Here is a 17545-nt window from a genome sequence, read left to right on the forward strand (position 1 = left end):
GGGCTCAACATTAATTTTGGGGGGACATGGTTGAATCCATAACAGGATCACTGAGGGTAAATTTGGTGAGTACCCTTAATAAAAACATTTAGAGAAAGAGCTCTGCAAATGTAATGCCATGTTTTACTAAAGTAATTATAGCAATTTCTCAGAAATTCCTTCGACTTTGTATTTTGATTCTTAAGACTTCATTTGGAATGAGTCAAGTATTTTATCCACGATGTGGTCAATGCCCAGGAAATACTGTTTTATTGTAAGTGGTCTTGGATGAGTAATTCACTTATCTGGGCCCGTGTTTTCCTATCTGTGAGAGCACTGAACTAGATAATAATGTCTATCTCAGATGTCTCCGAAGTTTATCCTTCTTTGACATTTTTTTACAGCCCAACAGGGAAGAGAATAAAAATATTTGAAAATGTGTTAATGTTTGCTACATGACAATAATTTCATGCAGAACAGAGTATGTAGCCGGAGACAGGAGACATTTGAGAGAAATCAACATTTGGGGCCCGTATGCCTGCCACTCTCATGATCTAATCTATCCTTCCCAGTACCTGGAACCCTGCCAGCCTCATGGTTAGCTATTCAGTACGTATTTAGTGAGGAAATGAATGGTGAAGAGAGGTGACATAATACTGGGAACTGCAAGTAGTGTGGATACTCCTTACAGATAGGTGTGAGGAAACAAGATCCGTTCACTCTGGAGGTGACAGAGAATCTCTAATGTGTGTGTGTTCACAGCTGCATGTGTTCACACTGTGATAAATGGCTTCATGTGTGTGGATGAGAAGGAAAGCTTGAGAATTTCCCTTAATAAGAAGAATCTTTACAAACAGGCCAAAGGTAGTATCATTTCCGAAAGCCAAGTGCTCCCACACGTGCCCTGGAATTCCCGCTCCCTTTACGCTATAAGTGGATTGGCCCTGGGGCTCATCTCAGAGCGACCAGCCAGCGGAGGTTACTCGAACTAGGGCTTTCTGGAAGGGAGCGGCAGGAGCATCTCAAAGAGGTCCCCCCAGTACCCAAAGTGTGCCCGGCTGACCCTAATGGCCCGACTTGGCCTAGGGCTGGCCAGTCAGTATAATGAAAGACACTAAGGTCCCACCCACCTTTTCCGACCGACCGCCGGGAGGTTTGCTTAGCTTAGCCCAGCTCTGGATCCCAGAGACTCACAGTACCGGACGCTTTACTGCCTCCAGACCAGCGGAGGGAGCCAGTCGCAGCGCGGGCGGAGAGCGCGTCCCAGCGCGCCGGCCGCACTGCGCAGACGCGGGACGCGCTGTCTTCCAGCCCCGGCGCCAGCCGAGTGCGGAGGCGAGGCGATGAGCGTGGCGGGCGCGGGCGAGGGCTGTCGCCGCCGGGCGCGGGTGTCCCGCCTCGTCTCCTTCAGCGCGACCCACCGACTCCACAGGTGGGGGGTGGCGCCCACAGTGCCCACGGCGGGGGGGCGGGGCCCGGGGGCGGGAGCGCAGGTGTGAGAGCCGACGCGCGCCACGCTGACGGTGACAGCTGGAGTCGACCAGAGGAGGCTGTGGGGCGCTGTAGGGCGCGCTGGCAGACGGAGCCGAGCGGAGGGCGCGGCCCTGCGTGCGGAACCCGAAGGCTAAGGTTCCGCGCGGCTCGGGGCCCTGGAGCAGCTTCGGGGGAGCGCACGGTTCCTAGTGGCGCCCAGAGCAGTTCGCCTGGCCCGGCTGACACAGTGTCAGACATGTGGCGAACTCTCGGCAAGTGTGAGCTGCTGTGAGGTGTCAGGAGCGCTAGCCACCGTCACCGGGACCGCTACAGCAACCCAGGTTTATGCCCTTCTTACCACCGGTGTCCCGAACCCAGGCGTTCCCTGCCTAGGGCAGCCCTGAGAGCAAGGAGCACAGCCGCGATTTGAACCCGGAGCGTTCAGGCTGCTTGACTGCGCCGAGGAGTTGATGTTGAGGAGAGTTTTGCCTCTCATCAGCAAGCTCCGCTCTCAGCGTACGTTTCCCTGTCCGTAGAATGAGGATAATAATTTCTAACAAGAGTCATCCATTCATTCACTGGGCAGGTATTTGTGACCAGCGTGTCAGGTCTTGTACTAGGTGACGGGGATGCAGCAGCGATCAACACGTACCTGTCCCCGCCTTCTGTGCGGAGTGCACGATCTGGCCAATTTGTGGAGGGTACAGTGGGATAATTTTGTGCCAAAGCTTTGTGAACCGTAGCATTCTAAATGTACGTGGATGAGGGTGGGGCGGGGGAGAAGAAAGAATCTCAAGAAGGAAGGGGTGGTATAATAGGACGTTCACACATGGAAGGCCTCATTGAAGATGCATAGTGGATTGGACAGGTATAGACGTAAAAATTCATTAAGAAAATTGTTTTCTGCCCAGAATACAGCTGAGCACTGTAATTTTAAATTTTTACTTAATTTGAATACTGCTGTACGGATTGGTGAAGTCGTCAGTGGGCAATAATTCTGGCCATAATAATGCAAGGTTGTTAAAGAGGAGACGTAGTAGGTCATGTAATTATTTTTCAGGAGAAATGAGATTTTTAAGCCACTTGAAGACAAGCGTCTTCTTTTATCGTTGTAAGTCCTTGCTTCATTCAAGCCATGCCTCCTATGTAATGGGTACCCAGTACATGTTTGTTGAGTTGAAAAATAGAAGGGCCTTGAGCAGATCAGTTGGAATCTTGCTGTGGAACAAGGGTGTGGACTTTGTTCACACTCATTTGTACATTACAGTAGCCTAATTAGGGGGCATACACTGGTTCCTGACAGAAAGTGGAATAATGAAATCAAGTTGATTTATGACTCCATTTGGTGAGCTAAGATAATAAATTGTGAAGCTTTTCAAAGGCTAGAGCAAATAATAAATGTAGGGAACAGAACAGGTGTCTGAACTTGTGTCATGTTAATTTTTTTTTTTTTTTTTTTTTTGGTCAGCAAATCTCTGAGTAATGAAGAAAACTTGAAACTGTTTGGGAAATGCAACAATCTAAATGGCCATGGGCACAATTATAAAGGTGAGAGAAAAACTGATGAAATTTTAGCCCTTTCAATAAGGGTGAAAGTGTGATCAGCAAATACAGTCTGAACAAGTAAGAAACTTTATGGACAAAGCATATCTGAGCCTTGAATGAGAAGTTACATGGAAGTTCAGAATGAAAAAAATCTGTTGCCTTGGTTGGATGTGTCTTAAATTTTACCTTGCAAATATCTGCTCTGTTAGAGATAACAAATGGTTTAAACAATTTTTTTTTTGCCTTGGCGTTAGTGTGCATAATGAGATTCTTTTGGCACCTGCTTCCTTCTAATTAGGTATTTCTGAGGCTAATGTTAAAATTAGATCGTCTTAGAAACATTAGATTGTATTCTTTGTGTAAATAACGACTGACAAAAGGGAGATATTGACTAGGAATATGCTGTATGCCGGGAAAATAGGTTGAGTCTAAAACTGCCTGCAGTGTTCCAAGAAAATAATTTATGTGAGTGTAGGAGACTTGATTCTTTGAGATAAAGCTGATATCTCAAAAAACACCTGTGAGCATAGAGTATCAACAGCATATAGTTGGGTAGAGTAAAAAGATTCAAAAAGTGTCAAAAGATCAGAATTTCTAGTTTAGTTACCACCTTTTACTTGATCTATGATATTTGTCACTTTTAGTTTGCTCACGTATCACATAATACCTAATGGTGTTTGTACGGAGCTGAAAAATATACATAAAAGTCACTAATTTGTAAAACACTCTGATCATCATTTTTCAAATGCTTATACAAGCAGTTCTTAATTTACAAAATATTACCATAAACTGTATATGTTCATGTGATTGTAGGGATCAGAGTTTTAAGCCCAGTAGTGGTTTTGCTTGCTGAGAAAGGTGCTGCCCAGCGTTGGGCCAACTTGGTGTGTAGCTGGATGTCTTCCTGTACGTTCTACTTTTTCAGGCAGTGATCGAGCAGCATCTCAATCCTACCTAGTGGACATTCCTACCTAGTGCATCAATATCATAAGCTGAATGTACACCCTTTCTGGCTCTGGCTGGGATCCTCTGCTTAGCCAAAGCTCCTGCTGAGCTTCTCTGTCTTGGCCGAGTCTTGCTTTGGTTGAGAAAAAGATCTTAACTAAAGGAACAGCTGTTTGAGGGAAAACATAAATAGAGCTTTTCAGGATAGAGACCTAACAATTTATGTTGTTAACTTATGCTTGGGTGTTATCTGTTCAAAGTCATGTGGTTTTTTTGGTATTCTGTTTTCTTTCCCATAGTTGTGGTGACGGTGCATGGAGAGGTACGTGCTGAAAAGATCTGTGTGATTTGTCCAGATTGCTGGGCCCTCTCAGCCAACACGATGGATTCTGTGTTGAAAAATTCTGTTCAAATCAATATTGCTTCATTGTTGTCCATTGTGTATGGTGAGCTGCTGCCATTCTAGGCCTTTCCTCTCCCAAAGGGTTATCTTTAATCTGCTCTATGTGGACAGGTAGAAGAGCAGTACCATGAAAGGGGTTCCTGGAGCACCTGGTGTTTCCATAATGAGATCGATGGGTGTCCCGGGGATGAAGGCAGACATGGGCACGATTTCTGCACATTGTACAGCCTTTAATAATTTAACAGAGGTTTAAATATGAAGAGCATATTATAGTAACATTCACCTTTGTTTATTCTTTAGATTGATCCTGTTACAGGAATGGTTATGAATTTGACTGACCTCAAAGAGTATATGGAGGTAATGTCATGTTGGATGCTTATTACGTACTGTCCTCTAAGTGTATTTGGTGGCCCCCTTATCACTTCCCTAACCAAGTATCTCCAGAGGTTCCATGACCTTGTGAGTGGAATTGGGTGTGGGAGTAGGGAAGTAGTTGGAGGAACTACTCTCATGTTTTTCTAAAGGTGTTTGGGTGATTTAAGGGAGATCAGTCACAGTTGTATTGCAATGACGGGAATAACCTTAACAGGCTTGTCTTTCTTGTATTTCTTGCTGGTGTATCCTGATTTCCTCCATTTAACAGATTCTGCCTTTCTTTCAAGACACAGCTTTCTCCTTGAGGCTTTCTTTTCCTTCTCTGGATTTTCCTTATGCCTTTGATCATAGATTTTTAACACTACCCTGTGTTATTCATTCTAATTTTATCATAAACTCACTGAGGCAGTTCACCATAGGGATAACACAGAAGAAGGAGTTCAATCAAGGACTTGCTGACTGTATCATTATAGAAATCCTGCATTGTCAGAGACCTTAGAGATTATCTAAACCAACTTTTTCATTCCATAGATTAAGATTGAGAGAGGCCAAACAGTTCACGGACTTGCCTTACTTAGGTTGTGTGGTTAGTCTTTTACAAAATTGGGAGTGGACTTCCTTCTATCCAGCTTTGTTATTATTCCATCATTTTACCTGTTCAGTTCTTCACTTAAACTCTGCTCCTTACTTTTTTTTTTTTTTAAGATTTTATTTATTTTATTTAACAGAGATCGCGCACACGTACAAGCAGGGGAGCGGCAGAGGGAGAAGCAGACTCCCCTGCTAAGGAGGGCTTAATCTCAGAACCCTAGGATGATGACCTGAGCCAAAAGCAGATGCTTAACCGACTGAGCCACCCAGGCGCCCCGTCTGCTCCTTACTCTTGTTCTAGAATCTGACATTTGTCTCATAAAAATGCTATTAATGATGATTACTGCTTCCGCAGTACTTATCATCCATATATTCAGCCAGTTCACCCGCTCTGCATCAGTCTTCGAGCTAAGTACCAGGAGTACACAGATGAGTGTGACATAGCCCTTACCCACAGAGTGCTCATGTTACTTTTTTAGGAGGCAGACGATAATAAGTGCTCAGTAAGTTTCAACTGAATAAATGAATAAGAGGGGCGCCTGGGTCACTCAGTTGGTTGGGCAACTGACTCTTGATTTCAGCTCAGGTCATGGTCTCGGGGCCCTGGGATCAGCCCTGAATTGGATTCTGTGCTCAGTGGGCAGTCTGCTTCAGGATTCTCTCTCTCCCTCTGCCTCTCCTCCCACGCGTGCATGCGTGCTCTCTCTCATAAGTAAATAAATCTTCAGAAAAGAAAAGAATAATCAGTGAATGAACAGATAGCAGTGTGTTTCAAGTACTTTAGGAAGCTATAAAGACAGAATTTTTGCATTTATTGGGCACGTAAAATATATATACACGGAGTGCTGTACAATCCAAGACAAGAGTATAGGAAATATGAGGCGTCCCATGCGTGCATATGACCACGTGCTAAAGGAGAGGTTCTGTGTAGAGAACTCTTCTCCACTTTTTGTACGTGAGGGACACCATGCAGTCCAATCAGTAACAGTGGCTCATCGTGGCTTATAGAGTAAAGTCAGAGAGGCCTGTGGAAGAAGCTTCAAAACAAAAGTTGGGACCTGAACTGGAATTGAAGAGAAAACAGGTATTTTCTTGATATCCATGTTGGAACTGCCCTTCATTTGATCTGTTTTAAAGGCTATTTGGTTTAAGGCTTAACTCTTTTTATATGGTTCTGGTTTTGCTCAAAAAATGATTATTATTAATGTACTCTTCTGAGAACCATACCATTGGGAAATTAGATTGTTTCACAAGTGCTTAGATTTTGTACACTAGCTAAAAGTAAAAAGAAAGAATAAGGCAATTACTGTTCTTGCCACTGACAAGGGAAAGCATTATGTTAATATATACACGTATTAGGAAGCAACGGTCTTCACATATTTATATATTTTTTCTCCTAAGAGTCCAAGATCATTCTTAAATTACTCCTCATAGCAGAAATTTAGAACTACTTACATAATTTCACTCTTAGTCTGCTTTGTAAAATGTAGTACTCACTGGATCCTTGTCCTAATGACATTGTGGTGTTGGGCTGAAGAGAAGACTGTATGGAGAAGTATTTTTGGGATTAGTATTTTTGGTAAGTTTATGGACAGAATTCAAGAAGCGTTAAACTCAGTTCTGAACCGCAATGGCTGGTTACAAGAAAGCTCCAGTGAGTTCTCTACTTTTTGGTTTCTTACCTCTTTGCATTTAGTGATGAGGAGAACCAGTCATTATGGAGATCTGGGCCTTGCTTTATTTTTCAACCTTAAGCGTTGCTTTGTGAGACATGGACGGAGTACTTACAAGTACTGAGTTAGCGGCTAACTGATGAACACTTTGGAATCTGAGTCCTAAATGGAATGAGTGGTGTTTTTCCTTTGTTTTATCTATAGGAGGCAATTATGAAGCCCCTTGATCATAAGAATTTGGATCTGGATGTGCCATACTTTGCAGATGTTGTAAGGTGAGTATGACCATCTTGCCTTATGTAGATAGTAAGAAAGAAGAATTGCTGTCAACATTTTATGTGACCACTGCGTGATTTCTGAAGTTTTGTTTTAACATTATCTTTTAAATCTAGAATTTCTGTTCTCTATCAATATCAAAAATGAAATTTTGTTTATTTGCCTTTGATCTTCTTTCCTTTTTTTTCTACAGCACGACAGAAAATGTAGCTGTATATATCTGGGAAAACCTCCAGAAATTTCTTCCTCTGGGAGTTCTTTATAAAGTAAAAGTGTATGAAACTGACAATAATATCGTTGTCTATAAAGGAGAATAGCTTTTAGGGGTTAATACTGTAGAAAGACTAATTTCTTTCCATATTTGAAAAAGGTCTTTATCCCCTGGGACTATTAAGAAGTCGTCACATACTTGTTATGCCTCCACATTGTGTTCCGGAGTGCCCAATTGATTGAAATCGTTGTGTGTAAAACCTGTTGTGAATTCAAATCTATCTTAAAACCAAACTTGTAAAACATCCTGAGTATCATTTAGAGAGTCTTTTATTTATAGATTAAAAATCACTTCATTTTCAGTAAAATGTTGTGGTGTGGAATTTAAAAGTAAAATAAATCAATTTTTGTTTTTCCGTTATTTCATTTTTAGTATTCATTTTTTTCTTGGTATAATATGAATGGAGAAAGTGTTTATAAGACATCGTAGGTGATACTTAAAAAAACAAAAATACAGGTGACCACAGAACATATACTTCTTCCTTGATTACTTCTCAGGTATGTAGGGACACAAGTTTATTCAGTGAAAATGAGACACACAAATCACGTTGGCGATACATTGTAGGTGGATGTACAAGGATTGATGAAAATACCGTTCAGCGCACATTGTTCAATGCAGTTTTGCATGTCTTACTGAACTATGAGTTGCTAGTGAGGATCAGCATGTTCACTGAACATTTGTTGGAGTATCATTAAACTATTTATTATGTATATTTTTCCATGTTTCCAGACCTTATGGTCACCTGAACAGTTTTAATTCAGAAAACTGAAGAATAATCACATATATCAAATCCTATTAAATTAACATGAGAAAGGATATATTATACTGTAATGTGTCCCTTATATACAGTTTTTCCTAATCGATCCCATTTTGTTCTGATCATTAAACTTAACACCTGCTTAAGTTGAACTATATTCTTGGTGTCTGGTTTCTTTTCTTCATGACTAAATCTGCAAGAATGTATTTGCTTGCTTTGCACAAAGAACTGTTCTCTCTTCTGTTCTCATTTGTATCCTAAACTTCTTAAAGGTAGGGTTTTATTTTTCTCTCCACATAGCAACTAGTACACAATAGATTCTCAGAATGTTGCTGCCTGAAAATAGTAAAAAGACTATGCAGTTATTACTATACTAGAAAAATTTTCAAAGGAGTACACTTTTATTCTGGAGAGTTAGTAACCACAGGGATTTTATAAATTTTGATAATCAATGCCCACTTAATTAAATTTGAATGTGTTTTAGTTACCAGACACAATTTTTGTTATGTATGCTTGTATTCTGTATTGATTACTTGAAAGACAGGATTTTTAATTCCCACAGATACCATGCAAGGTGGATATTATTCCCATTTTGCAGATGAGAAAATTAAAATTCAGTGAGTTTAAGCGGCTTACCTAGGATCACTCAGCAAATAAATAGCAAACTGAGTGTATGACACTCAGAGTTTGTCTGACTCCTGAACACAGACTCTAAAATATATAATAAATAAAATATATAATGTATGTATATTTGAGGATTTTTTAAAATAGATCTAATTTTGTAGATCTGATACCACATTAGAAAAACATTATTTTTCACAGTAGCATGGGTACTCCAGATGTTTGCTGTTCATGAGTTGCTTCAAGAGAACATTTTTTTTTTTTTTTTGCTCTCCTTAAAAAAGTGAGAAGTCTGTCTGTCTGTCAAACTGAATGGGTGAGTAAAGGAGGGCAGGACCAAAGATAGTATGTAGGTGATTTTCTTACGTCTTCCTAGAACCTGCTGTCAGAGACCCTATTGAACTGTATTGTAATTGTTGCTTTACCTTTTTGTGTTCTTACTGCCCTGAATTCCTTGTGAGCAAAGTCTTTATTCTAAGCAGAGTATCTGGTAAATAGCGCTCGGTAATTTTGTTGTTGATTAAATATATGAATGGCATATTGGTAGAAACTATTGAAATTTTGTAGTGCCCTATACATAATGGGCACTTGGTAAATGTTTCTAGAATCTAATAATGTGAGAGTTTTGAGGCTTGAATTCTGGTCCTCGTGCTGTTACTATTCAGGTGTGTCCTTCTCCTCTTAGAGCCTCAGTCTCTTTACCTGTAAAATGAATGCTTGAAACTGATGCTTTCTGAAGTTGCTTCTGCCTATTTTCAGATTTTATATCTCTGTGATTTTATTTTATTATTTTTTAAAAGATTTTATTTATTTATTTGACAGAGAGAGTGCACACAAAAGCAGGGGGAGCGGCAGGCAGGAGGAGAAGCAGGCTCCCTGCTGAGCCGGGAGCTCAGTCCCAGGACCCTGGGATCATGACCTGAGCCAAAGGCAGATGCTTAACCACCTGAGCCACCCAGGCATCCCCATCTCTGTGATTTTAAATACCAAAGGAGTACATATTAAATTAGACAAGGAAAAAGATTATCATGAGGTGGTAAGTTTTGGAAAAACTAGGTAGAGGAGGTTAGTCCTGAATGGTCCTTGAAGTGATGGGGTAGGGAGGGTGGCCTTTGGAATTCAGGAGAAAGGAGGGAATATGTACTGAACAGATACACTTCCATTAGTGAAGATGCTGGTGGGAATGGACCAAGTGTATTTGGGATATAGCGAATAGATTAATCTCAATAGAAGAGTGATGAGATGTGAGTGTGGAAGGGGGAGCTAGCTTGGAGATACAGGATGGGGACAGCCTGGGGGCCTGGAATATCAGTTTAGTTTTTATCCTTTGAGAAATAGGGAGCTGTTGAGGTTTCTGTTTGCTTTTTAAGGAAGATCACCAGCTGGACACAGGAAAGGAAGGAAACTATTTGCAAAGCCATTGTGGGGATCCAGACATGAGGTGATGGTGGCCAGGAGCTGGCGGAGCAGGGGCAATGGAGCGGCAGGGAAGGAGGGCAGACCTAACCTGACGGGGCACCTGCTGTGGCCTCTGGCATTTTGCTCAGTACTTTCTATGTTACCTCAGGTTACCTTAGGACCACCCTGCAAGGGGAGTGCGCTGGTTATCTACCACTACATAACAAATTACCCCAAAATAGTGGCTCGAAACTGTACATTTATCATTATTATAGCAGTTTGAATGTGTGAGAAGTCTGGATGTGTCCCTGCTGGGACCTCTGGCCTAGGGTCACTGATGGGTTGCAGTCATCTCAAGGCTGGATTACGAAGGGTCAGCTTCCAGCTCACTAAAAGGGTTGTTGGCAGGATTCAGTTCCTCATGGGGTTGTTGGTCTGAGTCCTCAATTTCTCCCTCCCTTTCTTGCCATGGGGGCCCCTGCCTAGAGCAGCTTATGACAGGGCAGCTTGCTTCCTCAGCATGAGCAGGCGAGAGGGGAGGGAGAGAGAGAGTGCCAGTGAGCGAGCACATGGCCCTGCACGGTGGAGGTCACAGTCTTGTGACCTAATCACATTTCTAGATTTTCCTTAGAAGCAAGTCTCTAAAACCACGCACACTCGAGGGAGGGGATTGCACATATATTCTAGAGTGCAAAGTGTGACGAGGAGAACGGCAGGAGAGGAGGCTGGGGAGGTCAGTGGGGGGAGGGGAGGCCTGTCATGCCCTTCTTGATGCCCGGAATAAAACACATTTCCTTTTGCGGGAGTGAAATACTCGAGCAGTAGTGGTTGTTTCCAATGGGCGTGGTGGGTTTTGTGGGTAGACATACACAGATCTTTAAAGCATGATTCTGAAATTAAAACCAACTCTAAGGTAAGAAGTTGAGAAAAATTATATTGACCATATCACTATGGACAGAATGACCAGAACTCAACTGTCATTTATACGGCCTGAATTGATGTAATCATTACCAGTGGGTTATAAAAATGGCCAGAATACGATCAGCTGTGTATATGCAGCCACTCATAGCCTAGATCTATGGTGAGTGTCTGTTTCGTTTTTTTTTTTTTTAAACTCCAAACTTTTACATTCCTCCTGGAAATAGAATTATTTTAAAGATGGGAAACAGATTGTGCTCCTTTTGCTTTTGTTTTGTCTGGGATATTTCTAGCCTCCCTTGCACATAGAAAAATCATTGTTAGTTTCACACAATTTAATTTTATAGCAAGATTCTGTTGAAAGACACTTTTGGAAACTGTCCCAGATAAACACTCTGTCCACATAGCTGCAGAGAGAACTGCTATCACCACAAATAAAAAGTCGGGGAGGGTGGTCTTTCCACTGGAAGGATTTTCAAAGCAGCAGTTAGGCTTTCAAGTAGCTCATCAGTCAGTTTGCTTCCTTCAGAATCTATCCACCCAATCCCACTGGCATTCTGTCATCATCGAGACAGGAGTATTAATCATTAAAAAAAAAAAAGAATTAAAGCACTGACCTTTCCTTCCTTCCTTCCTTCCTTCCTTCCTTCCTTCCTTCCTTCCTTCCCTCCTTCCGTCCTTCCTTCCCTCCCTCCTTCCCTCCCTCCTTCCCTCCTTCCTTCCTTCCTTCCCTCCCTTCCTTCCTCCCTTCCCTCCCTCCTTCCTTCCCTCCCTCCTTCCCTCCCTCCTTCCTTCCTTCCCTCCTTCCTTCCTTCCCTCCCTCCTTCCTTCCTTCCCTCCCTCCCTCCCTCCCTCCTTCCCTCCCTCCCTCCTTCCTTCCTTCCTTCCTTCCTTCCCTCCCTCCCTCCTTCCTTCCCTCCCTCCTTCCTTCCCTCCCTCCCTCCTTCCTTCCCTCCCTTCCTCCTTCCTTCCTTCCCTCCCTCCTTCCTTCCTTCCTTCCTTCCAACAACAACAACAACAACAACAACATCCCAGGCTTGTATTCTTCAAAATGCCCAGGAAACAAGTCCTCAGTATGTCAGCCCAAGTTCACCTTCAGACAGTCAGTTTATTAGTGAAAATTCCCAATTTAGTATAAGTATGAACTCAGTTTAAAAACCTTTTTCACTTTTCGCAAATATCTTAATAAATACAAGCACTGGCTGATGACAACCTGAAGAAATAGAAGGGCTAGTGTTGTCCTTCATCTTTTAAAGGTTTAATTTGCCTGCAGGGAGAACCATAGGTGGGTAGTGAGGTGTCTCACGGGCATCTCAAAGTTAACATTTCCAAAAGTGCATTTCCGATTCCTCCTTCAGAATTTATTCTTCCACCAGTCTTTCCTGAAAATGCCGCCACCATCCACTCATTTTTTTTTCAAGCCAGAAATCTGGGAGTTGTCCTGGATTCCTGTCACTTCTAATCTATCAGAAAGTTCTACCAGTTCTACCTCTAAAATATGCATGATTTTTGTCTCTCCATTTCCAGGGCCACTGCCCCAGGCCAAAAGGCCACCATTTCTTGCCTGGATTATTGACATGGCCTCTTAGCTGGTCTCCTGCTTGCACTTTGGTTCTTTTCCATACTTCTTTAGTTCTCCCTTCTCTCCTGTTACCCCTTGAAAGCTTCCTCTTGATTTTAAAATGAACTCAAACTTTATGCTTCATATGACCCAGCCACTGAGCAGCTGATCACACTAGCCTTTTCTCAAGTCCTAAGGCACACCAATTTCATTCCTGCCTCAAGATCTTTGTATTTTCTGCCTTTCTGCCTGGAATTCTGCCCCTTACCCCCACCTCCCACCTCTTCATAAAACCAGTCATTCTTCAGATCCCAGCCTAAAGGTCCCCCTCTTGCAGAAGCCTTCCTTGGTCACCTGTATAGGTAGAAATCCTGTTATTTTCCGTTATAATCCTATACACTCCACTTTCTTGCAGTCTCAAAACTTTTATCTACATTTTCTTTTGTCTCATGTATTTGCCTATTAGTTGACTGTCTTTCCTGATTACGGGGATGTCAGCGTCATGCGGGCCAGAGGCCTGTTGTCTTACTACTCCTCTTTCACCAGGACCTAGCTTATTGCCCACCACCCAGCAGGTGCTGAATAATTAGTTACTGAATGAATGCAAGTGCCTGCCACCTCTAAAGTGGTTGAACCTGGTTTGGTAAAAATTTTGAGATTTAATACCGAACTTTTCTAGTATACTTCACATAGGTCTTATCTTTATGTGTTTCCACTTAGAGAAAAACCACCACAAAATAAAATCAGATCCCCTAAGTACTTCTCCAAACCTGGTTATATGGGTGATTTTATCTTCCTGGAAGTTTTCCGTTCCCATTTATGGATAAAATATTTTTAGTCCTCAACTACTTTATTTATTTATTTTTAAAGATTTTATTTATTTATTTGACACAGAGAGACACAGTGAGAGAGGGAACACAAGCAGGGGGAGTGGGAGAGGAAGAAGCAGGCTTCCCGCGGAGCAGGGAGCCCGATGCGGGGCTCGATCCCAGGACCACAGGATCACGACCTGAGCCGAAGGCAGACGCTTAACGACTGAGCCACCCAGGCGCCCCTCAACTACTACTTTAAAGACAAAACAGAACCAAGGATTCTGAATCAAGGATCTTTTAGTAAATTACTGAATCAAGGATCTTTTAGGAAATTGCTGTCATGGCCACACCACCATTTGGTAGCTGTTCTTACACAAGTGCTCACCGACAAGGTACTCCCTTTATAGCAGGATGAACGGTCGAGATTGGTGGGTAGTTACTGTCCCAACTTGTGGAGAGGAGGTCTGCCCCAGGGAGAGAGAGCCTCAGCTGGTATTGCAAAGAATGCCTTTTATCATTCCATCTGCTTGGCCCCTAAGAGCAGGGTTTTTTGTAGAGCATGAACTAAATAGATCTGTGGCAACACTAGGCAATTACATGCTTTTCAGCAAACAGGGGCCTAGTTTCGTTGCCATAATAACTTTCAGTAACTCCCAAAGTATTAGGGGGGAAAGTTGAGGCTGTATTCTTGAAGGAGAAAACTGTATTTAGAAAAGAAAAAAAAGCAACCTAACCAGATTGTGGGGTATAATGTTTTCCACTCTCATTTAAGATTGCATAGTTAACTGACTTAAGGTTGTTGGTATTGGTTGGCTTCTTGTGAATTAACGTTATGCTCACCACTGTGTGTCCAGCATCTCTGTCACTGTAGTCCTTGAGGTGGGAGTCAGCTCCAGTTCACTGTTAGAAATCTGGGGTCTAAGGAGATGAGGGGTCTTGTTCAAAGTCATTCATTAAATGGAAGAGCTGGGATTTGAACCTAAGTTTGTTTGGCTTTAAAAGAAAGAAAGAGAAGGAGAGGGAGGAGGGGAGGAAGGAAGGAAGAAAAAGGAAGAAGGAAGGAAGGAAAAGAGAGAAAGAAAGAAAGAGAGAAAGAAAAAGGGAAGGAAGGAAGAAAAATAGACTATTGAAAAATGTTCCCAGGCTCTTGGGTGGCTCAGTCGTTAAGCGTCTGCCTTCGGCTCAGGTCATGATCCCAGGGTCCTGGGATTGAGCCCCACATCGGGCCCCTGCTCGACTGGAAGCCTGTTTCTCCCTCTCCCACTCCCCCTGCTTGTGTTCCCTCTCTCGCTGTGTCTCTCTCTGTCAAATAAATAAATAAAATCTTAAAAAAAAAGAAAAATGTTCCCAAGCTCTTTAAATGTGCTGTCTGCTTATTTTGTTCATTTAGCCAAAAGCTTTTTGAGATTGTTGGACTCAAACATCTGAGTCTAAATTTATTTTTACATACAGGTTATATGCATATGCATAGATAAATATGTAGGTTTTTGCATATGTTAAATTATTTCCCACTTCTATCAGGTATATATATTTAACTTCATTCTGTCTATATACATGGACATAACTTACATAAAAGCAGAGTGGGGGTGGTCCATATGTCCCAGTTTCACTACTGAACCATAGTCAAAGAAATACAGTCCAGTGATCAGAGGTAAAATTACTCTTATTTTCACTAGTATGTCTTGAAGGACATTAAGAGACAACCGGTTTATAACCAAGAACAGCTCTTGGGAAATCCCTGAGCCTCTCCGCTCACTCCACAGAGGCTCCTTTCCGTCTCAGCCCCCACAATACTCATCCCAAACTTTGCTTTGCTCTTTCTTCTCCACCCTCTCTCGTAACTCTTTATTATGTGAAATAATTCAACCCCTCACCCACGGTTTATTTTCTCTGTAAGAAAGGAGCTGACCCAGCACGCAAGAAGACATTTTACTTAGAAGCTTGAAGGGTGGCAAAGGTGGGGCTGGGGGCGGGGGGTGAGGGGGGTGGGAGTGGGGAGACTGTGGAAAGTCAGCCAGCCATTTCTTATAAGAGTTACAAGTTAGTACTTTTAGTCCTTGTTATAGGTACCATTTTATCTGCAAATATTTATATGGCTACAATACTTGTCCTTTCTTGTACATCAATATATCATTTGTGATGCCTTTTTTAGGCATTAAATAATTAAGTAGCACTTACTTTGTGCCAGGTACTGCTCCAAATGCTTTATATATATTAACTGATTTAATCTCCACAACGGCCTATGGGTAGCTACTGTATTTCTCCCTATTTTACAGATGAAGAAACCAAGTTACATAGAAGGTAAGTAACTTTACAAAGTCCCACAAATAATAAGGGGTAAAATCAAATGTGATTGAACTCAGGCAGTTTGGCCTCAGAGTTTATGCTTTAAGACAATTGCCGAACTACCTCTTGTGTGAAATAATATTAAGTTTTTTACTTAATTATTAATATTTTTCAACGTTTATTTTCAAAAGTAATGTGGAGGTTGGTAGATAATAAGATAATGTCTGCATGTTCTGCCTGTTCTGAATGTTTTCCCTGCTCTGAACAGTCAGTGGGATAGCTGGACCACTGACCAGGCTTGGCACTCTTTCTGGTATTTGAAGATCTTTGAGGTAATGGGATTAGGAAGACAGCAGTTTTCTTTCCTACTCCCTCAGCACTCCCTTCCTATAAACGGGTGGGCAGTTGCTGTTTCTAACACAGGATAAGCATGCATCGAATTCACAAAACACGAAGCTGCAAACAAGAAAACATAGAAGTGGAAGAACGAGGTTGGGCAAGTGAACGTGGGAGTGGAAACAGTCCATCCTTTGTTCACCTCTTTTCTGTGCATGAGGTGCAGCCCGGGGGCTTCCTCGAATTTCCTGAATGCCTTTGTTTTCCTTGTGGTGAGTCACCTTCCCATCAGCGAGGATCAGGATTAGCTTATTCCTAGACTGTGACCGTGCGTACTTGTTTATCCCTTTACTCTTGCTCTGCTGGCCACTCACTGGACTCGCTCGAGAGACCACAGACGGCAGCTAACCTGAAGCCTCCTGAGGAAGTGCGGCCTCCTGAGTCCAAGGAAGCTAACCCTTGCTGAATACGACACTCTGTGTCTGAGCCTGGCTTTCGCTTCCGACTCCTCCGCAGTGCTCCGGGCGGCCTCTGCCGATCACACAGGGCATTGAGCAACGCCGACCTACCATCTGACTAGACCCTGAGAACTAGGTGTGGATGTGACAGAGAAATCAAAATGGAGACCCACCCACAAGAGTGCTCAGATGCTACTTGGGCCAACCCTGTATGGAAGAGATGAGAAACCGAGGCAGAAGGTCACTTTCTTCCTTCGTAGCAGAAATGGAATTTAATAGGCTCCCTGCCTCCGAATCCAGCGCCCTTGTCTAGCTGCCTCTGTGTTGCATGTCTGAATTCAGCTCCCCAGATTTCTCTGAGTCTAAAAGTTTTCCAGCTTGAGAGAGTGTTTCTGCTGAGGCTCCAATAGTTGTCCCACTTTCCACAGTGAACCTGAGATGCCTCCAGGCCGGGCCGTGACAGATAATACGAAGCTTGTTCCTAGCTTTTGGGTCAGGGCTCACTGCAGTTTATCTCCGAGGTGGCAGCAGGGTGGTGTGTGGAGGAGCGCTGCTGGAGCACGCAGCCTGCTTGTGCCTCTGAGAGACACCCATACCCTCTCCTTGTCATGGGGCCCTGGGGAGCCACTTGTCCTGGGGGATGCCGGGGGATGCCGGAGCCACGCAGGGGGCCTTAGGGTGTCCTGGTTAATGGTGCAGGCTCTGAAGTGGTCGAAACCCAGCCCCACGACTTATTCACTGAGTGACTCTGGGCAAATGATTTCTCTCTCTCTGCATGAGTGTCCGCGTCTGTAGAACAACTCTATCTCCCAGGGTTGTTGTGACGATTAAATGGGATGATGCACTTAAAGCACCTGGCAGGTAGTA

General features: G+C 42.9%; 1 protein-coding gene across 1 annotated transcript; it reads left to right on the forward strand.

Annotated features, from left to right (window-relative positions):
* Positions 1-1268: 1268 nt before the first annotated feature.
* On the forward strand, positions 1269-8445 carry PTS (6-pyruvoyltetrahydropterin synthase). Its single transcript, XM_032428099.1, has 6 exons — positions 1269-1411; positions 2921-3000; positions 4242-4264; positions 4646-4702; positions 7189-7259; positions 7454-8445. The coding sequence occupies exons 1-6, from the start codon at positions 1323-1325 to the stop codon at positions 7575-7577; spliced, it is 444 nt and encodes a 147-aa protein (XP_032283990.1). The 5' UTR covers positions 1269-1322; the 3' UTR covers positions 7578-8445.
* Positions 8446-17545: the final 9100 nt, after the last annotated feature.

The sequence above is a fragment of the Phoca vitulina genome, unplaced genomic scaffold (assembly GCF_004348235.1).
Source record: "Phoca vitulina isolate PV1807 unplaced genomic scaffold, GSC_HSeal_1.0 scaffold38, whole genome shotgun sequence".
Taxonomy (NCBI): Eukaryota; Metazoa; Chordata; class Mammalia; order Carnivora; family Phocidae; genus Phoca; species Phoca vitulina.